The sequence below is a fragment of the Gymnoscopelus microlampas genome, assembly GCF_963454915.1.
Source record: "Gymnoscopelus microlampas genome assembly, chromosome: 1".
In the NCBI taxonomy this organism is placed as follows: domain Eukaryota; kingdom Metazoa; phylum Chordata; class Actinopteri; order Myctophiformes; family Myctophidae; genus Gymnoscopelus; species Gymnoscopelus microlampas.
The window spans coordinates 3,586,458-3,609,406 of record NC_139962.1 but is presented as its reverse complement, the minus strand read 5'-3'; the positions used below and the strand labels follow the sequence as shown (position 1 = coordinate 3,609,406).

Sequence of the window (22,949 nt, the reverse complement as noted above, 5' to 3'; positions counted from 1 at the left end):
ATGTATCAATATCACTTTAGCTTAACCACCTATATACCCTCTAGACTTGGTACTTGGACTTGGACCTGACTTTCACTGTACTTGGTGCGTTCTTTTTCCGGGTACACCAAATCTCTTCACCAAAAATAGCAGATCTACAAGCTCACAACGCGTCACAACGCGTCACAACGTGACGTGTTGTGAGCTTGTAGATCTGCTATTTTTGGTGAATGCTTCCGCCCAGAATATAGGGATGCTGGGGTTCCAGTGGTTAAACGTCAAGTATAATATTCAATCAGTATAGTATAATATTCAATCTGTCTATTAAGGAAACTTATATTCTCACAAGTGTTCCTTGTGACATAAACTGTATCTTAGGGGGAAAGAGGTATCGTAATATGACATACGGTTCTGGAAATTAACTATGTCATTCAGGATGACCTGAGTCAAACCAGCTTAAGAACCACTGCTCTAGCCTACTAATAAACTATATACTATTAAACTTTTAATAATGAACTTACTACTAATTATAACTTATTATACAAATAAACTACTATAGTACTAATATAGTTATAATAATAACCCTGTCTTGTCCGTCTAGAAGTGTCTGTCTGTCTGTCTGTCTGTCTGTCTGTCTGTCTGTCTGTCTGTCTGTCTGTCTGTCTGTCTGTCTGTCTGTCTGTCTGTCTGTCTGTCTGTCTGTCTGTCTGTCTCTCTCTCTCTCTCTCTCTCTCTCTCTCTTCCCCTCTCTCTCTCTCTGTGTGTGTCTCTCAGGGTGACGCGCAGGGGAACAGGTGGTGTGTGTGTGTGTGTGTGTGTGTGTGTGTGTGTGTGTGTGTGTGTGTGTGTGTGTGTGTGTGTGTGTGTGTGTGTGTGTGTGTGTGCAGGGAACAAGTGTCCCTGAGCAGTAGGACACTCCGTCCGTCCACAGGATCACGGTAAGAACCTTTTATTTTTGCAATATTGTTATTGTCAGTGGTGGAAAGTGACTGAGTACATGTACTCAAGTACTGTACTTAAGTACAAATTTGCGGTATTTTTTACTTTGTTCAGTATTTACAATGTTCAATGATTTTACTTCTACCGCACTACATCTCAGAGGGAAAATATTCTACTCTTATTCCACTACATTACTAGTTACTTTGTAACTAGTTGATTATTATTACAAAACACACTAACCACTTATATTTATACCGCCCTAGGCCATTTGAAAACAGCCGATCTACAAGCTCACAATGTGTCGCGATGCGACGCATTGTGAGCTTGTAGATCGGCTATTTTCAAAAGATTTTTGAACTTGTGAAATGAGACATTCTTCACAATGAGTATTCTTACTTTTGGTACTTTAAGTATATTTTGATGCCGATACTTTTGTACTTTTACTCAAGCACATTTTGAATACGGGACTCCTACTTGTAACGGAGGATATCTACATTACAGTATTGATACTTTTACTTAAGTAAAACGTGTGAGTACTTCCATCACTGGCTATTGTTATTATTATTATTATTATTATTATTAATACCATTATAATATTATAATGTTAGACCCCTGTTGTCCACTACACAGTCAAATGCTGTGGGTTAATGACTTGTAGCTCTGATATAGTAGGCTACACACGGTAGGCTACTTATAGACGTCAGAGCAAAAGAGACCCACAAGAGTAAATCTCTCCAGACAGATTCAGAGCTCTGCAGCTCAATCTGTCAGGAGCTCCTGTTACAACGTGTAGAGTTAGGAATGTGAGGGATGTAAACAAAGACACGTGGACCGGAAGTGGAGGGCTGAGGGCGGGACCTAACGGCCAACATCCTGTTAACCACATTCTATAGAGCGTTGGTTCTCAAAGTGGGGTCCGGGGACCCCCAGGGGTACTTGAGGGGGTTCCAGGGGGTCCCCAGCTAAATGATAGATTAGGCACCAAATGGACCCTTATGGGTCTGTAACTCTGAGAGTGTACAAATGGAACCAAATGGACCCTAACCATTTGTACACTCTCAGAGTTAAATTGACATAGATTTTACAATATAAATTGCGGTCCAAGTGATATAAATGCTATTAAATGGGGGTCTGTAGCCCTAATGCATGTCAAACTGGGGGTCCTTGAAATTAAAATGGTTGAGAATCACTGCTAGAGCCGTAAAAAAAATCTTCTCTTATGGGGGTCCGTGGCATATCTTTTGAAATGGGGGTCCACCGGCTAATAAGTGTCAATTTGGGGGTCCTTGCCATGAAAAAGTTTGAGAACCACTGCTATAGAGTACGTAGTAGAAGTCCTGACGTCACTCGTTCATCCCCTGGGTCGTGGAAGTAATTTCTCTATGTAGAATAACTTTGGGTCATCTTAGAATCGTCTCATATGAGAATTGTCCAAAATAAACAAACTGTCTCTGTGATATTGTCAGGGAGGAGGTTCTGTATCGTTTATGACAGTCAGTCACTCATATTTGATACAGTCTGTTTCTGGCGAAAGTTTAACTAATTCGGCAGAAGTTACATTATCGTTTTCTCACCCGTCAGTTGATGCTTCATATCCATAAGAGTCAAACCACCGGGGTCATTTGTTTATCTTTGGAACACAGTTCTTATTTGAAGCGATATTAAACACGTCTATGGGGATTCAGAATGGGGGAAAATAAACCGCGACCCAGGTAGGATGAGTAAATTACGTCAGACTTCGGGGCTCTATTGGGAGGTTCCCCCAGAGTAAAATTCAAAGGAAAAAATAGCCGATCTACAAGCTCACAACGCCTCTCACGACGCATGTGTGAGCTTGTATAGGTTTTTTTCTCTCCATAATTGATGGAATTGCTTTGATTTTTTTTTTTTTTAGTTATGAAATTATTTTGAAAAATGTGTTTTTAATTCATGAAACATGTATATGTTTTGTTTATGTTTTGAAACAATAATTAAGAACAAAATGTAGGAAACAAAAGGGATATTTACCGTAACTCTGAGATTATACAAATGGAACCAAATGGAACTGTTAGGGTCCATTTGGTTCCATTTGTACACTGTCAGAGTTACACACCAGTCCATTTGTACTTAAAGGGCAAGACCACTTTGGTAGAGGTTTGGGTTGTGTGGTTACCTTGCCATGATGTAACACTAAAGGTGGACAAGAAATCAATGCATAGATCTGAAATTGATCCTTCTAAATCTGCTCCTAATTGACTTACAGTGTTCAGTGAAACAGCTCTCAGAGTCACTCTTTTAGCACATAAACGAACACCAACAAAGTTGATTCAGACAATATAGAACATCACCAAACACAGCACGGTTATTTTCTATTAATGACAATGTTAACTTCCTGTTGATTTGAAGGATTCCAAGCTAATAGAAGAAGAAAAAAAGAAATCATAAACTACAACCTTTCTCTTCCTGGAAAGTTAGAATGCTGAGATAGAAGCCACTTTTTCTTGCATTAATTACAAAATAATAATACATTTTGAAATGTTTTTTTTTTTAATGACCGAACCTGCCATCGATGATGTCACTGGTAGGCAGGTTTCTGAACTGTCCACAGCCCTCCTCTGAGACACAGAGTGAGTAGACGGACTTGGCACAACCATCATACAATGAGCATTAGTGAGGGCCAGTTGCACCACCTCACACTAAGTTCAAACTTAGCCTAGTTATAGCTTAAACACATTCAATCCGGGAAAGTATCTCTGTCATTTTAGATTTATTTGGCTATTCAAAAATAGCAGATATACAAGCTCATGGCACGGCACCGCTATGAGCTTGTAGATCTGCTATTTTTTGAAAAATCGTGAAAATGAGTGCAAATCTTTGAAGATATATTTATAAAATATGTATATTTTATAATAATATATATAATAACGTGTTCCTTCCACACGCTACCCCCTGTCGCTTCCGTCAGGTGATAAGAAGCGGCCTGCTCACTCCTCATGCATTGAAGGAAGCATGAGCTCAGTTCGGGGCTCTCCCCAGGCTGGCAGAGGGAGAGTAGTGCCCAGGATTACAAGTTTAGGCATTGGCACTGGGTGAAAATTGGGTTACCAAATCGTGGGATAAAAAAAAGTAGGTAAAACATAAAATCTTTGTTGCTATGTCCTCTTACTAATCTTTATTAATGTATGTTTTCCCAGGGTGACGCTTCACCTCTCAGGGATGATAAGGACATCATTCTAAATTGATGTAAGTGAGGACTGCAGGCATGGCGTCGTTCAGACAACAGAAAGTGGAGGACTTCTATGACATCGGTGAAGAACTGGGAAGGTAATCATTAAAGTCTGAACTGCAAAACACAGACGATTATTCTGTCAGAAAGTGTTTGTCGTTTTGTAACTACTGTGAGAGGCAGTGGATGAATAGGCTGTATATCTGATGGAAAAATTAGGTTTAGAATGTGTGTCTTAATCGGTGCAGATCTACAAGCTCATAGCGTTGCACCAAGTGCCGCACTATGAGCTTGTAGATCTGCTAAAAAATCGTGAACATTTTTGCAAATCTGAAAAAAAAATAATGTAAGCGAAAAATGTTAACTAAAAGCTTTACTTCTGGGGCGTCCCTGGAACAACATATTTTGAGATGGGGGTCCGCGGCCAAATACATATAATTTTGGGGGTCCTTGACATGAAAAAGTTGGAGAGCCACTGATTAAGCAACATACGTTTTTTTCAAAAATGTGTAGAATCCCCCAGAAGCAAAGATTTCAGTTAAAGATGTTCGCTTTAAAATATATATATTCAAAGATGTGCAAAAATGTTCATGATTTTTCAAAAAATAGCAGATCTACAAGCTGAGCTTGTTTATCTGCTATTTGAATAGCCCAAAGTATAAGATAATGGTTAAAGTGGTTAAAATCTAAAATGGCGGTCTTACTGGGTGAAGAACTGGTATGGAATGTTAACTTGAATCAATTTTTACTATTGGAAATATTTCCAATGCCTCCACTTTATATTTTATAACAGTTGATGCTGATACCTCCTACTGTGTGTGTGTGTGTGTGTGTGTGTGTGTGTGTGTGTGTGTGTGTGTGTGTGTGTGTGTGTGTGTGTGTGTGTGTGTGTGTGTGTGTGTGCGTGTGCGTGCGTGTGTGCACCTGTTGATGTTCTTTGGTCTTTCATGCTGCTAATGGAAGTGCTGAGGTAATGTGTTTAGTGTGTGTTTGTTATTTGGGAGGCTTTCTATCGAAAAGTCTGTCCTCACTTTCTTTCAGCTCATGTTGGAGCGTCAGTCCAAGATGTTAATACTCACTGAGTGCCATTAACGTGTTTCACGTGTTTTTACCGCTATGGCGCTGGGTGCCATTAACGTGTTTGACGTGTTTTTGAAAAAATAGTAAAAAAAATAATAATAATAATATTTTTTTATTTTTTTATTTTTTTGAAAAACATGTTCAGAACCCAAGATATCATCATCTGAAGATGTGCAGCTCCATCCACTCCTTGTTTAACTTAGAACTGAAAAAGGCTGTATCTCGCTTCCTAAGCACTTTTTGTTTTCTGTGAAAAAAACTCTGGCACTTTTCAGAATCAATTCTGAAATAATTCTGGCAATCCTGGCACTCAAAGTGTTTTTATTAATACTGATCTTTTGCATCTACCCAAAGACATTTACAAGCTCACAACGCATAGATTGATGTTTTTCTTTTTCTTTGCTTGGTTTTTAGCCTTTTAACTCGTTTTTTCTTGTTTTGTTGTAAAGCGGCTTTAGGTACCAATACTTGTACTTGATGTGTTCTTCTGTTTATATTTTTGAAGCCATGTGGAACAATAGGAAATGATGTGCTCATCAGTGCACAGGGACGTGCACAGATAGACTCTAGGTGGTGCTAGAGCACCTGCCCTTTGCCCTCTTGACCAGAAGTGCCCTTTTTTTTCCAGTTTACAGCAGGGGTCTTCAAAAGGGGGTCCGGGACCCCTAGGGGGTCCTCAGAGTTACTACAGGGGGTCCGCCAAATCTTTATGTGATATGATTTTTCTTTTTACCATAACCACTCGAAACCTAGCATCCCTTTTCTGAGGAGAACTTTAGCCAAAAATAGCAGATCTACAAGCTCACAACGCCTCGCGCTGCGAGGCGTTGTGGGCTTGTAGATCTGCTATTTTTGGCAAAGAGGTATAGGTGTAGAGGGAAAAAAGAGCAGACCAAGTAAACAAAAAAAAGTATAATTTACTTGAGCACCTGCCCCTCAAAATGTCTGTGCACGCCACTGTCAGTGCAGTCCATGTACAGGTATACACTGGTTCCCAAACCTTTTGAGTCAAGTCCCAAAAGTAGAAATGTGATGTCTCCTGCCCGGAACCAGAACTAGTGGAAATAGTTTCAACTTCTTAAAAGTATTATTCTTTCTCCTTTTTTTTTCAACGCGTGGAATGTCTTAAATATATATATATATTTATGAAATTATATAGATTATTTTTATTTATTCTATTTTTTTGTGTGTAGGAAAATGTAGGTAACGAGAAAAAAATGTACATTTACCCGCGACCCATACAAATGTTTTAAAGAATCAACGTAGTTCTGTGCTCATGAAACGATCTCCATTCTACTGCAGAGCACCCAGGGGTGGTGTGTGTGTGTGTGTGAGTGTGTGTGTGTGTGTGTGTGTGTGTGTGTGTGTGTGTGTGTGTGTGTGTGTGTGTGTGTGTGTGTGTGTGTGTGTGTGTGTGTGTGTGTGTGTGTGTGTGTGTGTGTGTGTGTGTGTGGTGTCACACGCACACGCGCGCACACACACACTCGCACACACACACACACACACACACACACACACACGCACACACACACACGCACACACACACATTGCTGTGTCAAAGGAAGGAGGGTGCTATCTTTAGCTGAGTCCTGAATAGAATGAGGAAGCCTGGTTTACACTTACAGTTACGTGCCGGTGTCTTGCACCGATCTACAAGCTCACAGCGCGGGGCAGCAGTGCAGTGCCCTGTGAGCTTGTAGATCGGCTATTTCCGTGCACGATGACGTGATGAAGTGTTGTCTTACTGAGCGTGCAGCTGTCACAACACGGTCATGTGACCTCTGACAACCTAACACAACACTACAGCTGACTCCCTGTCAGGGGTGGGAAAAGTACTCGATTTTTTTTACTTAAGTAAAAGTATCAATACTGCAATATGGAAATACTCCGTTACAAGTAAAAGTCCGGAATTCAAAATGTACTTGAGTAAAAGTACAAAAGTATTGGCATGAAAATGTACTTAAAGTACCAAAAGTGAAAGTACTCTTTATGCAGAATGTCCCATTTCAAGTTTTCAAATGTGTAAACATCTTTTGAAAATAGCAGATCTACAAGCTCACAATGCGTGGCATCGCAACGCTGTGTGTGTGTGTGTGTGTGTGTGTGTGTGTGTGTGTGTGTGTGTGTGTGTGTGTTTGTGTGTGTGCGTGTGTGTGTGTGTGTGTGTGCGCGTGTGTGCGTGTGTGTTGTTGGAGTCCAGTCATAAGTTATCATGAGGCTACAGAATTAGCACAGCGCTTTGAATAGACCAGTTAGTTGGCTTGTGGTGGAAATAGCTTTAGAGCGGTGGTTCTCAACCCCCCCAGGGGTCCTTGAGGGCGTTCCAGGGGGTCCCTGACAAAATTAGTCAATATAGCATCAGAATCAGTTTAACCGCTTTACAGGAGTAGTTCATTCAAAAAAAAAATCTCTTATTTTCTATAAATGACACCCCATGAAGTTTAGAATTCATGGAGATTTTTTGTTTTTGTCAGATCTACAAGCTCACAACAACGTTAACCTACATGAGCAGGATCAAGACCATGGATACATTTTATATATTTTTGGTTAAGTGCCCAGCCGTAGTTTAAGTAGTTGCTGGGGATCCCCTGGAACCCCCTCAAGGTCCCCTGGCCTATATCTCTAATCAGTCTCTAATCACCCCAACCTTTTTAGCTTGAGACCCAAAAGGGAACGTTTATGTCCCAAAATAGTGAAAACAGTCTTTATTTTCACTACTTCTTAGATTAAAAAAATGAAAAATAAAATAAAAAGTATTAATGTATTATGAAATTCTTTTGAATTCATTTTGTAATTTATGAAAATCTTTTGAAGTAAAAATCAAAAACAAAACGTCATGCCCAGTGTCCTGGGCATGACGTTAAACTGCCCCGTTGTAACTACCATCGTTAATATAGTAGGTGCAGTGGATGCATTTGCAACTTCTGTGGACTATGCAGCTTGCATACAAGAAGGCACTTCTCACCGGTGGAATCTACCAACAGCCGATGCTACCTGACGGCCCCTCCCTCCTGTGAACAGCTACCGGGAAGAGAGGCAACAGACCTGGCGGCCTTCCAGCGGTGTGTCCGTCCGCTGTCGGAATAGCAACGGGTGGACCTCCAGGCCCATGAGAACAACTACAGAGAGCGCTTTAACACCAAGCAGCAGTGCAAGACTAAGAACTTATTCTGTTTTTTTTCTCTGGTGATCCAGCCAAGGACATTATACCCCCGGACTGGTTGTTGGAGCGTTTCGACATCTTGGAATGCACGAGGCAGAAAGGCTGGCAAAGTATTATGCTGTCTCTGCTGCCATATGTGGCAGCGCCGGCCCTACTTGGAGTGCTGAATGACATGCGTGTTGTATCATGAGGACACATATCCATGAGCAGTGGCGTGCACAGACATTTTGAGGGGCAGGTGCTCAAGTAAATTATACTTTTTTTTGTTTACTTGATCTGCTCTTTTTTCCCTCTACACCTATACCTCTTTGCCAAAAATAGCCGATCTGCAAGCCCACAACGCCTCGCGCTGCGAGGCGTTGTGGGCTTGTAGATCTGCTATTTTTGGCTAAAGTTCTCCTCAGAAAAGGGATGCTAGGTTTCGAGTGGTTATGGTAAAAAGAAAAATCATATCACATAAAGATTTGGCGGACCCCCTGTAGTAACTCTGAGGACCCCCTAGGGGTCCCGGACCCCCTGTTGAAGACCCCTGCTGTAAACTGAAAAAAAAGGGCACTTCTGGTCAAGAGGGCAAAGGGCAGGTGCTCTAGCACCACCTAGAGTCTATCTGTGCACGTCCCTGTCCATGAGTTTGTGAATGTAACCTCTATTCAATTCAATTCAATTCAATTTTATTAAAGTGTCAAATCACAACAAGTTGTCTCAAGACACTTTACATGTAGAGAAGAGACCCAACATCCCACCCTGAGCAAGCAATTTTGCGACAGTGGCAACGAAAAACTCCCTCTTAATTCAACAGGAAGAAACGTCAGGCAGACCCTAGGCTCTAGGGCGGGGGCCTTCTGCCTCGACCGTGTTGGGGGAAAGAAGAGAGAGAGAAAGGGAGAGACAGAGGAGAGACAGAAAGAGATACAGTGCAAGCAGTAACAATAACAATAATAGCAAATATAATAGTGTAAGATACTAGCATATGATAGTATAATATAGTACAGCAATAGTGTGTATGCAGTATATAATGGAATAATATAAAAATGTTTAAGATAATATAATATGCGGTATAGTGTAGTAGAAGTCCACGGTCGTGTCCAGGTCGTGCTCCATGGAGAGAGGCCCGGTCCGGTCCGCAGTCACAGTCTTGAGCCGCAGCTGGGGGTCCGTAGTAACAGTCCAAAGACTCCATGGAGAGGCCCAGGCCCGGTCCGCAGTCACAGTCTTGAGCCGCAGCTGGGGGTCCATAGTAATAGTCCATGGACCTGCGACGTGGGTGGTAGAAGAAACTCCGGGGAACGAGTCCCCGGTTGTAGAATTAGTGGCAGGCCTTACTAGAGCGTGAATCCGTACAGGGTTAATTACGATTGTACCAATGGGACACAAACCCACACAACCAAAGGGAGGACGGGAAGAGAGAGGACGAGGGGAGAGAGGATGACTATAGGGGGACTGAGTCTATACACTTCGGCTATAGGCTTTATCATAGAGAAAGGTTTTTAGTCTAGTTTTAAATATACAGAGTGTGTCTGCTTTACGGACTGAGACTGGGAGAAGGTTCCACAGCTGAGGTGCTTGAAACTTAAATGCTCTACCTCCTGTTCTAGTTTTTTGGGGGTTTACTGGAACCGTAAGCATTTTTTCATACTGTGGACGCAGTGGTGTTCTGGCTGGTTTACGGGGCTCGATGAGTTCTTTGAGATATACTGGTGCCTGTCCATTGAGAGCCTTGTATGTGAGGAGGAGAACTTTAAACTCTATTCTGTATTTAACCGGGAGCCAGTGCAAAGAGGCCAATGAAGGAGTGATATGATCTCTTCTTCTGGTTCCTGTCAGTATGCGCGCAGCGGCATTCTGGACAAGCTGCAGGCTAGCTGCACCTAAAATATTTGTGTCCCTGTAAGCTTTCCCTGTGTGTGGACATACATACATTGTTAAACTGTGTGTCTGTGTGTGTGTGTGTGTGTGTGTGTGTGTGTGTGTGTGTGTGTGTGTGTGTGTGTGTGTGTGTGTGTGTGTGTGTGTGTGTGTGTGTGTGTGTGTGTGTGTGTGTGTGTGTGTGTGTGTGTGTGTGTGTGTGTCGTGTCACAGTGGTCAGTTTGCCATGGTGAAGCGGTGCGTGGAGAGGAGCTCGGGGCGACCCTTCGCCGCCAAGTTCATCAAGAAGCGTCAGAGCTCGGCCAGCCTGAGAGGCGTGAGGAGGGAGGAGATCCAGAGGGAGGTGGACATCCTGAGGGAGGTGCAGCACGCCAACATCGTCACGCTGCACGACGTCTACGAGAACCGCACCGACGTGGTGCTCATCCTGGAGCTGTGAGCGGGGGGTGGGGGGGGGGGGGGGGTACCAGGGGGTCCCCAGCTAAAAATGTTTTAATATGATCTTAACCGCTTTAACCTTTTATACTTTGGGCTATTGAAAAATAGCAGATATACAAGCTCATATGAGCATGTATATCTGCTATTTTTAGCGGCGCTAGCCGCTCTATACATTTAGGTATAGAGTGGATCCTGCTCTATACCTGACTTTGTCCGTGTTCACCGTCAACGTTCTGATTGGTCAGACCCGTCAACGTTCTGATTGGTCAGACCCGTCAACGTTCTGATTGGTCAGACCCGTCAACAAAGTGATTGGTCAAGCTTCACGTGACACATGGCTATAAACACATTATAAACACATATCCCTGACAGAATGTATCAAAGGCGCCGCTACCTTCACACAGGGTGTGATTTTGTTGAAACATTGTGAATATTTGTGCAAATCTATGAATATACAGTATATATATTTTTTAAAGCGAATCTTTGTAACTCAAATCTTTGTAACTCAAATCTGGTGGGTATGTTGTTCCGGGGGTCCCTGGAACAACATATTTTGAGATGGGAGTCCACAGCCAAATACATATCATTTTGGGGGTCCTTGTCATGACAAAGTTTGAGAGCCAATGCTGTAGGGCATAGCAGTGCCGGCCATTGTGTGGTGCCACAGATAAAAAAAAAACATTCATCATAACCATAACCGACATTTGTGTCAAAAATATTTAAATATTTAATTACATTATATAATAAATATATTTAAAAAATAGAGTCAAATGTTTTATGGTCATGATTCACCAGGAGTCTACATGGCTTTGGTTCCAGGCTTAAAACAATTAATATAAATATTTTCGGAAATCTCTATGGGCAAAATGTATGGGTTTTCTATCTGTGGAAACACAAAATGGCCGCCACTGCTATGCCCTGCGTCATTTTAGATTTTAGCGTTGGCAAACTATTCAAAAACAGTAGATGTACAAGCTCACAGCGCGACATTTTTGAACTTTTTTGAATGTTTTAACACAGTGTGTGTGTGTGTGTGTGCGTGTTGCAGGGTTTCTGGAGGAGAACTGTTTGACTTCCTGGCCCAGAAGGAGTCTCTGAGTGAAGAGGAGGCGACACAGTTCATCAAACAGATCTTAGAAGGAGTTCACTACCTGCACTCCAGGAACATTGCACACTTTGACCTCAAGGTGTGCCTGTGTGTGTGTTTTCACGATTTTTCAAAAATAGCAGACATACAAGCTCATAGCGTGGTACTTGGTACTCCCGCACCATTTGTGTTGTTAAAATGTTTTAAAAATATTCCACATTTGTCGCCTTTTTTTCAAGATTTATTTGAAAATAGCAGATCTACAAGCTCACAACGCATTGTGAGCTTGTAGATCGGCTATGTTCAAATAGCCGATGTATGTGGCCCATTTGGGTATTGTTTAATGTTTTATAGGTACAGTAAGCCAGTAGTGGTAACATATTTAGGTACTAGCCTACAGCTTGTAGATTTGCTAAGTTTTGCCATTTCTTTTAAAACTGTGAAGTGTTCACCAAAAGACCCTGGGAGCTATCAAAGCCCCCCACCCCCCATTTGAGAACAATGCACCCTGGGACACATCTGAGGTGTTTACCTGGCCCCCCTCAAACCCCCACCTTTCAGCAACGCATGCTGGGATAGGTGTTCAAATCTTACAGATCACAGAAGTGAATCTTTGAATGCAGTTTTCTCAGTTCACTGAATCTCTACAAGGCATCATTCTATAAGCCATATCTCGAAAACTGGTGGGTCAATCTGCACAAGCAATATGTCAATTTGTAGCTATGATTCCCTGCTTTCATATGACAACGAAAATGACAAATGCCTAGAAGACCTTTATTGTGTGGGGTCACATAGCTTTAAAGTGCTCATGTGGCCTATAGTTGCTTCTGTTGGGCTTGTTTTCATGGACCTGGTTGCTTATTTACTCGCAGAATCGGGCAACACTGTCTCCCTCACGACCCTCAGTAAACCATGCTGTTGCTTTGTGCGCTTTAGCCAGAGAACATCATGCTCCTGGACAAGAACGTTCCCCTGCCAAGGATCAAACTCATCGATTTTGGACTCGCCCACAAGATAGAAGCTGGCGTTGAGTTTAAGAACATCTTCGGAACACCTGAGTTTGTGGGTAAGTCATGGTACAGCTCGGAGATTAAAAAGACAATACATTTTAACCCATTGAGACCTGGAACTATCTCATTTTTATCTGCTATTTTTGAAAAATCGTGAAAATGTGTGCAAATCTTCGAATACTGTATATATATTTTTAAAGCGAACATTTTTAACTCAAATCTTTGCTTCTGGGGGTCCCTGGAACAAGATATTTTGATGGGGGTCCGCGGCCAAATACATATAATTTTGGGGGTCCTTGACATGAAAAAGATTGAGCACCACTGATATAGAAACATACGTTTTTCAGAATACTGTTGGGATTTAGGAGACGTGTAGAATCGGCTTCAGGTCTCAATGGGTTAATATACACTATTTATTAGTTCTTGCATTGCTATGTAACCTTTAGAATGTCTGTATGTTCAGGTTACCTCACAGTGGGGTTGTGTGGTTTTAAAGTGTCACATAGAGTTCCTGTATGTGTGGTTTCATGTGCATCTTTTTTTCCTTCTTTTTTAAAGGTCTTATGACATTCATTATTAATGTTCTATATTGTCTGAATCAGCTTTGTTTGTGTTCGTTTATGTGCTAAAAAAGAGTGACTTTGAGAGCTGTTTCAGCGTCAGTCAATGAGGAGCATATTTTGAATTATCAATTTCGAATCAATGAAGCAATTATTCTTTATTAACGCCTTTGGTGTTACATCATGGCAAGGTAAATACTAGGCCTGTCCCCGACGAAGGATTGTATAGTCGAATCTGATTGGCGACTAATTGCCAATAGTCGACTGGCAGTCGACTAATGCAACACCCCAAAAAAATAAAAATAAAATAATAATATATATATTTTTTGTATATACTTTTTTTTCCGACTGAGATTGTCAGTGGAATAAGTCTGATTCGACTGCCAATCTCTCAGTCAAATCATGCAAAAAATATGTTATGCAATAGAGGAACATTCCATTTGGGCTGTAGGGGTGCTTACTGTCTGATTTAACATATACTATTGGTTTCTCCCAATAAATCTTGATGTATATCCTATCTTTGGCAAAGTATTAGTTAATTAATATAACAAACTAGGCCAACCTCTCAGTCGAATAATCAAAAAAAATTTAAACTTTTTTTAATACGACTAAGAGATTGGCAGTCGACTCAGACACCCCTCGACTAATTAGTCGACTATTCGACTAATAGAGGTCAGGCCTAGTAACTACACAACCCAAACCTCTACCAAAGTGGTGTTGCCCTTTAAGGCCTACACCTAAGACCTTACACCTTGGACGCTACAGTAGAGCTGATGTATTGTCCTCGCCATCTGCCATCCTCAGCACCAGAGATCGTCAACTATGAGCCTCTGGGTCTAGAGGCCGACATGTGGAGCATCGGAGTCATCACCTACATCCTGTGAGTTGATTATGACATCATCACCTACATCCTGTGAGTTTATTAATATTATTAGCGTCACACAAAAGCATCACAAGTAACAGATCCACAAGCTCGCACCGTGTTTCGAGCTTATAGATCTGCTACTTTTGATGCTTTTGAATTTGAATCTTGAAAAGAAACAGTTTTGGACATAATATAATATAATAGTTTATAATGATAATAATAACGTGGCGCTTCGCGGCCCTCTAGTCCCAACCTCCCAGCTGTTATTGACCATGCAGGGGCTGTTAGGGTTGGCTGTCCCACAGCGTCCATGTAGCATGGATTGACGCACCGGCTTATGCAGTTCCGGCTCCTTCTGTGGGTCAGGTATGTCTGCTAGTACACCGTCACTCTTTGAGTTTGCCGTAATTGTGATAAAGAGGTCAAACTTCCTGTATATGGTTGCTATGGCAACCTGCCATATCAGGCTGAGGGTCTGATAGGCAAATCAGAAAATCAATCAAGCCGAGTGTCTGATCACTGATGGAGGTGGCGTAAGATGTCTAAAACATAGCCATAGCTCTGATCAACAGTCTGTGGCGGGTCTTGGAGGCATGTGGAGGGATCTTGTGCTTGCGAATCCCGGACGAACTTTTTTTTTTTTTTTTGTCAATTATACAGTAGTAGTAAGATAATAAGATGATAAGATAATAATGATGATGATGATAATAATATATATTTCCAGCCAACAGAGACATTATTTCCACATCATTATTTGCTCCATGCTCTTTCACCCATTTTCAACCTGGTGTCCCTATTTTTGGCATTTAGGGGCAAAAACATATAAAAATCATGTTTTAGGGCTTTAAAAAACAAACAGTAAGATCTTAAAACCAATGAAATGTGTGGAGGAAGTCAGTGGAGTGATGTGGTGGAGCAGATGATCTGAGAGGTCTGGATGATTCATAGTGAAGCATAAGATGTGTTTTGGGACTAAACCATTCAATGCTTTATAGACCAACAGTAGCATTTTAAAATCAACCCTTTGGCAGAAAGGGAGCCAGTCCTTTACTCCTTGGTATGTTCTTAACCACATGAACCCCAGCATCTTTATTCTTGGGGGTACTTTGCCAACATTTGCCGATCGACACAAAAAATAAAGAAAAATTGGCACAGAGATTTGGTGTAGAGTGAAAAGAAAATGTACAGTTGCAACTCGGGTTCCATTTTTACTAAGAATAGGTGATAGATTTCAGTGTTTTATCATGTGAACATGCTCACCTAAACCAATCAGAAAACATGAACAAATACATTGCGTGTCTGAATTCCGCGCTGAGGCTGATGTTTGTCAATCAGTCATTGTCGCCTGTATGCAACAGCTATGGTGCGTATACATGTGCATGTGCATGAACGTGCACATCGATGTAAGGGTCCCGGTTTGAGGGGCTGAATATAGAATCAGAATCAATCTTTATTGTCACATCACAAGTAAGGTGGGTGAAATTCTTGGTTGTACAGGCTCATCAATTGCAGTTAAAAACGATCGATAGTCATCTCATAGAGAGAGAGGAGAGGCATAAAGTGCATAATATGACTAATCTACATATACAAAAATGTGACTGAGTGCATTAAAATAAAAAGTCATGAATGTGTTTATAAAAAAGTCCCCTTAACCCTTTAAGACCGGGAACGTACGATTTCTTTGGCTATTCAAAAATAGCAGATCTACAAGCTCATAGTGCGGCACGAGTGCCGCGCTATGAGCTTGTAGATCTGCTAATTATTGAAAAAACAAGATTTTTTTAAAGCAAACATTTGTAACTCAAATCTTTGTTTCTGGGGATTCTACAAATGTCTTTCTAAATCCTAACAAAAACAAAAAACGTATGTTTCTATAATGTCAGTGGTTCCAAACTTTTTCATGTCAAGGACCCCCAAAATTATATGGTGTTGGCCGCGGACCCCCATCTCAAAATATTTAGTTCCAGGGACCCCCAGAAGCAAAGATTTGGGTTACAAAAAAAAAAAGGGTTAACCACATTTCACAGTTCAGTCTGTGCAGTGTCACCAGACTTAGTTTCTGTTAGCCGGCTGCCGGATTGCTGCTGGTTAAAAACTGTTCAAGAATCTGGTGGTACTGCTCGTGCTCGCCAGGCTCCTATACCGTTTGCCCGGCCGTGGACACGGCAGCGCCTTGAACAGATTATGGCTGGGATGGTGAATGTCCTTGATGATATTTTCAGCCTTAGCCACACGACGTTCCCCTAGCTGTCATACTATAGATCATGGGTTCCCAAACTTTTCAGCCCGCGACCCCAAAATAAGGCGGAAATTGACTCGCGACCCCACCTAAACCTGGAGGTCATTTATAAACATAAACGTGCATGTTCGGTGCGCATTTGTAATGTATTAAAATGGTAAAATGTACCATTTGTGATCATTTTAGATGGTATTTCATCCATTCTGTTGAATTTAAAGTTAAAAAAAAAAAAAAAAAAAAAAAACTTTTTTTTTTTTTTTTTTTTTTAATGACCCAAAATTATTTCGCGACCCCACGTCAGTCTCCCGCGACCCCAAGTGGGGTCGCGACCCCTACTTTGGGAACCCCTGCAGATCATACTAAAAACCCTCTGATCTTCCGTTTCAGACTGAGTGGTGCATCTCCATTTCTCGGGGAGACCAAGCAGGACACGCTGAAGAACATCTCGGCGATAAACTACGACTTTGACGAGGAGTTCTTCGGCCACACCAGCGAACTGGCCAAGAGATTCATCAGACAGCTGCTGGAGAGGGATAAGATGTAATAGTGCTTAGAGCAGCCTTTCACACACTCAACCTGTGGGCCGGGGACCTCTGGTGGGCCACGAGGGTATTGCAAGTGGGCCTCCAAATAATCGGCAAACAATCTTTATAGTATAACATGAATATATACTGTAAAAACATTATGTAAAAAAAGAAAATATTTAAAACCTTCTAAAAAGTGTTCACATTGTGATACCGTAAGCACATAAATAGCAACTTAAAGTATACTGCCTTGGTTCCATGAACAAAACACAATCGAGTACAGGGGGGTGGGCGGTGGGGTGTCACATGTCAGAGTGTGTTAATAGACAGATAGATAATATTGCACAGCTACATCATTGTGATCGGATGGGGTTTGGTCTGCTATCAGCAAAACGCACAGAGCTCTGGGGTTTAGCCTGACATGAACCCAAAGTAAGACTGTCTTTACACCCTACTGCCATCATTACCCATACAGTACCAGATACAGTACAACAGGCAGGGACGGGAACAATCCAAAGAAAGAGAGAAAGAGAGAAAAAAATAAAAAGAACCACATTAATAAAGACAATTCACAGTAACAATGACATTGTGTGTAGTGTATAGTTCAGACCATACATGGGCAACTGGCGGCCCAGGGGCCCACATTCGGCCCCCACCTTCACTTAATGTGGCCCGCAGGTTAATATCAGAATACTGATATATTATTGATTTCAGCTGTTATGATTCCAAACATGCAAACATGACCCGCTTTAATTACTTCAGTCTATATTAGTAGCTTAATAGTATTACAATTCTATTGTCTCTTTTATGTCCAATGTATTTGTATTTAAGTTCATAAAGTTAACATACTGTAAGTATAACTAAATGCATTTGAAACTAAATAAAAATGTTACTTTTCAGGATTCCAATTCAAAAATAGCCCCAAAAAAAATCTGGATTCCAATTCAAAAATAGCTAAAATAACAGATCTACAAGCTCAAAACGTTTTCAGCTTGTAGATCGGCTATTTTTGCTACTTTTGTGTGACATAGAATGGCGAAGTACGGCATTAATTTACGGAAAAAAGTTGAAATACGGAGATAAGAGGTTTCTGCCTGACAGTGACCTCTGGAGTGAGTGTGGAATTATAGTGTCCCTCTGCATCATCAAAGTTGCATCACCCCTGGTTCAGACGGCCCTTCATTAAAATGCACATATGTTTATGTATGTGTACCGTGTTCATGAGTCTGTGTGCAGTCTTGTTGTATCCCGGCCTAGAGCTTGACAATCTCAGTGCAAAGGTCACAACACCAGCGTCACACCCGAGATTCAAACCCGGGATTCTCGTGTGGGAAGAGACATTACCTAACACCTTAACCGCTAGTCTAAAAGGACCCCAGCGCGTTGTGAGCTTGTAGACAGGCTTCTTTTGCACAATGCTCTCATACAACATAGTATACAAAGTAAATATGGAGATACAAGGTTTCAGAGGAGAATATTATGTCCATGTGGGTTTTATCATAAATAGTGTGGATGGGAATATGCACATCAACAGTATAATAGCTACTGTATGCCAGAACATGACTACGTCACGATAACTATATGATCACTATAAGTTATAATGATGGTAATCAGGTCATTCTATGTATTTGTTTGCTTCAGGAAAAGGTTAACCATCCAAGATGCTCTGAATCATCCATGGATAAAGGTACAAACACAACACTGTTTCACATCCACACTGTTTCATCGTCATGAGTCCATATTAGTCATGGACTGCATAGAGATCTGACTATTTATGTCTGTTCAATTTGTTTATTGAAATATACAATGAAATGACTGGCACCAATAATATAGATAATGTAGCCACTATGGCCAAACCAGGCTATATCCTTAGTAATTTCATACTTTCAAATTATTTTAAACAATAGTGGCAGTAGCCAATCTACAAGTTCATCTACAAGCTTGTAGATCTGCAAATGTCTGTAGTTTTTAAACATTTTGAACGTGAAAGTGGCTAAGTCTGTCTGTACAATGAAACCTATTTATAAGAACTTGGGACTAAATAATAACTACATTGGATCCATTGAAACACAGGTTTTGTTTTTCTCCATTTCCTGACAATAATGGTTTTGAACATACAAGGGTTCAATGTTACATTAACATTCACTAAACTTCCATCCCACCCTTTATCCTCTGACCTTTAACAGTCCAACGAATGCAAGGAGGAGCCCAAGGCCCGCGAGACCAAGAAACGTGAGCGCAGACAGCTGAAGACCAAGAGGCTGAGGGAGTACACCATCAAGTCCCACTCCAGCATGCCTCCCAACAACACCTACGTCAACATGGAGCGCTTCGCCCAGGTGCTGCACGCACACGCATGCACGCACACGCACACGCACATGCACACGCACACGCACACGCACACGCACATGCACACATAGCCGTGCAAAGATTTGAAACAACCTTTTAAGTCTCTGGACTAGGGGTGTGCTGATACACTAATTTCTCGATACGATATATGGCACTTTTTTATTATGAAAATATATGGGGGGGGGAGCAAATGCAAACACATACTTCTGTTTTTGCATTATTATTATTGCAAAAAGGTATATATAAAAAATAAAATAAACGTCAAAACGATACATATCGTCACGAAAACGTATCGCGATATATCGCGGGACGATATATCAACACACCCCTACCCAGGACCCACTTAACTCTAAGAGGGTACAAATGGAACCAAATTGATTCATTTGGTTCCATTCGTAGATTTCGTACACTGTCAGAGTTCAAAGCTACTCTTTTCGACGGGCGATCTCTCTGCAATTGCGGATCGCTCGTTAGAAACATTATTGTTCCATGGGTCGCCCAGACACCTTTTGTTTACATCCGGGTCCTTGTGGAGGCTTTTGCAGCTCTAAAACGATCGGTGTAAACACTAATAAACGCTGGCACTGGATGTACCCTGTTTTTAAAAAATCACACCCTGTGTGAAGGTAGTGGCGCCTTTGATACATTTTGTCATCGATATGTGTTTATAATGTGTTTATAGCCACGTGTCACGTGAAGCTTGACCAATCACTTTGTTGACGTGTCTGACCAATCAGAACGTTGACGGTGAACACGGACAAAGTCAGGTATAGAGCAGGATCTGCTCTATACCTAAAGGTATAGAGCGGCTAGCGCCGATAAAAACTCTGGCACTCGATGTGTTAAAACTATCGTGAACCAAAACAATACTATATTGGCAATTTCGTCAACAAATAAAAGATTGATGAAAATATTAGTGGAGAAGAGATCAAATAGAAGTGAGACCATGACTAAAACTAAATGGACTTTCATTCAAAAAGACTATATGACTAAAAGTCCATGAAAATGCCCCCGTGCCCGTGCAGGTGGTGGAGGACATCGGGCAGATGGAGGGCTCCTTCAGCAGCCTGGCGCTGGCCCACGACTCCCTGCAGGAGGACATGGACGCCATGGTGTCCATCTACAACGAGAAGGAGGCGTGGTACAAGGAGGAGAGCGAGGGCGTGCGCCACGAGCTCTCACAGATCCGCTACGAGTTCCGCAAGGTGGAGGCCATGAAGAGGAGCCTGCAGGTATAGAGATGAAAAAAAACAATGGATTATCAGAGGCGTCACAGCCATTCACTGTGCGTACGACGCAACACCCTCACTCTCACAGATCCGTGATTCATACCCACCACTTTTTGCAACAGAAAAAAATTGTATGTAAATGTTTTAACTATAAATAGTCAATCTACAAGCTCACTTGTACGTAGGTCTGTTATTTCTGAAAACTAGAGGTCGCTCACACCTCTGATGCACAGCCGATCCGACTGATATGGCCATATATGGAGATCTATCCGTCAGTCCTTGTCCCTTTTATGCCCATATATGGAGATCCCTGATGTCATCAGTATATGCCCATATATGGGCATGCCCCCTTTTTTGGCCATATATGGAGCTGAGTGATTTGTTTGCGCCTGATGCCATGACGACACATTGAGGTAAGACAACACACTCCATATTTGAGCCTATAGCTGCATGGGAACTAAAAACATGCAGTAATCCTGGTCTCTATACTGCCTAACGTGTTCCTTCCACGCGCTACGTCCTACCGGGGAAAGTCCCCACTGTCGGGTGATAAGAAGGCGTGTTAGCTCTCATGCATTGAAGGGAGTGTGGGAGTGTAGCGCCCAGGATTACTTAGACAATTGGCACTAGGTGAAAAAAATGGGGTACAAAATCGTGGGATAAAAACTGAGGTGTGTAATTAATAGAAAGTAAGTATTTTTTGGGGTGAACTACTCCTTTAAATCTTTTATTTTTTACAATGAATCAGTGGGATTAACCCTCTAACCGTGTACCTCCTCTTCCAGGACGACATGCGGGCGTTCAGCGTCAGCCTCGGCGCGGTGAGCGGCCGCTACCAGGAGAGGCGGAGCCACTTCGACGCCCTGCGCCACGAGCTCAGCAACGAGCTGAAGTGGGTGCAGGAGGCCCTGGGCTCCTTCCCCCCTCCCCCCTCCTCCGCGGGGGGGGATGGGGGCGGAGGGGGAGGAGGGGGAGGAGGAGGTGGTGGGGGTCCGAACTGCAGCTTCTCCGCGGTGGTCTTCAACAACAACGAGGTGAACGAGGCCCTGAAGGAGCTGCTGAACCGCTCGTGCGGTGGAGAGCTCCTGTCCTCTGGCATCAACCTGGACCTGACCGAGGCCGGACAGCAGAGATGATGATTGACGGCTGTCACATTCTTGTTTATATATCAGTGATTCTCTATGTGCTAAATGTGTTGACACAGCATCACAATCGTTTTAAATGAACTACACCATGAATTTTAACCTTTTCTTCTTTTTTGTGTGTTTTTAGTCTCCCCGACCTCTCTTCTATCCCCCAAAATACCCCAGTTTGAACACTCAGGCTTTCACAGCAAATTTGAGGTTTTCTGTAAATTGGTCTCAAAACAGGCCAAACTGATTTGGTCCCTGAAATCAGTTATTTATATTTTTTTCTTATATATTTTTTTTACTTTTTCCACACAGAACCAGGAGATAACATGCATACAAACTGGCTCAATAGCGCCCCGTGCCAAACAGGACAATGTGGTATTGCAGGTGAAAGTGCTTTATAAGCCAGAGAGAAGTTAGTTGTTGAGTTTAATTGTGGCTATAGCTCCCCCGTCCTGCACCACTGTATCCGCTCCGTGATCTGGAACAAGGTGACGATCAAGTTGAATTGATCCCTCAGCGAGATTAAGATCTAGGAACCACAGGACGATTGCATACTGTTTGCATAAAAGGCATAAACCCTGACCAAAAGGTTTATTATTTTTGTAGTTGATATATGTGTATATGTAGGCAGACCGCTTCTGTATATATATGTACATATATATTTAGGGAGAACCGTGCACATGGTTGACGGGGAAACCTAAGCGTGTATTTATAGGGAAAATAAATGCATGGAGTATATGTATGCGTAACCATACAATGTACGTGTATTAAGAGGATTTATATGTGTGTATAGAAAACCCTATATATATATACAGTATATAGAATAAGGAAGAACCGTGCACATGGCTGACGGGGAAACCTATGATGGGGCCGAGGAGGTAGAGACCGAATTTGGCTCCATACAAGAAGAAGAAGAGTTAGAGCGGCCCTCTCCCAATGCCCCTCGGGGAGCAAGGAGCTCGGAAGAGTGGGAGCAGGCTTTCTCCCGTTATAGGGAGGTGCCCGCTTATGCCGAGACCGATAATGACAGAATAGACAGTAGAAACCCCCCTCCGTATCCAGGAGAGGGCGAGTCCCCGTCTAGAGAACCAAATGTGACACAGACTAATCGTTTTCATGCTGAGTTTGAGCCTCTCCTCCCGATCCCTCAGAAGGAGATCAGATAAGGATAATTCCTTTTAACAGGTCGTTCATGAAAGTCCTTGCGGTCTTGTTTCCAATGAGAACCTGTGAGCAATTAGGGGTTAAGAGTCTTGCTCAGGGACAAATTTAATTTCATCGAC

General features: G+C 42.1%; 1 protein-coding gene across 2 annotated transcripts; it reads left to right on the top strand.

Annotated features, from left to right (window-relative positions):
• Positions 1-812: 812 nt before the first annotated feature.
• dapk2a (death-associated protein kinase 2a) lies at positions 813-21,759 on the top strand. Of its 2 annotated transcripts, XM_084062944.1 has the most exons (11): positions 813-917; positions 4,092-4,221; positions 10,446-10,667; positions 11,719-11,857; positions 12,694-12,823; positions 14,132-14,207; positions 16,819-16,971; positions 18,597-18,642; positions 19,142-19,294; positions 20,330-20,536; positions 21,319-21,759. In XM_084062944.1, exons 2-11 carry the CDS (start codon positions 4,160-4,162, stop codon positions 21,667-21,669), a joined length of 1,539 nt encoding a protein of 512 aa, XP_083919070.1. In that variant the 5' UTR covers positions 813-917; positions 4,092-4,159; the 3' UTR covers positions 21,670-21,759. The 2 variants fall into 2 exon arrangements, with proteins under 2 accessions (XP_083919070.1, XP_083919071.1); XM_084062945.1 differs by lacking the exon at positions 10,446-10,667.
• Positions 21,760-22,949: the final 1,190 nt, after the last annotated feature.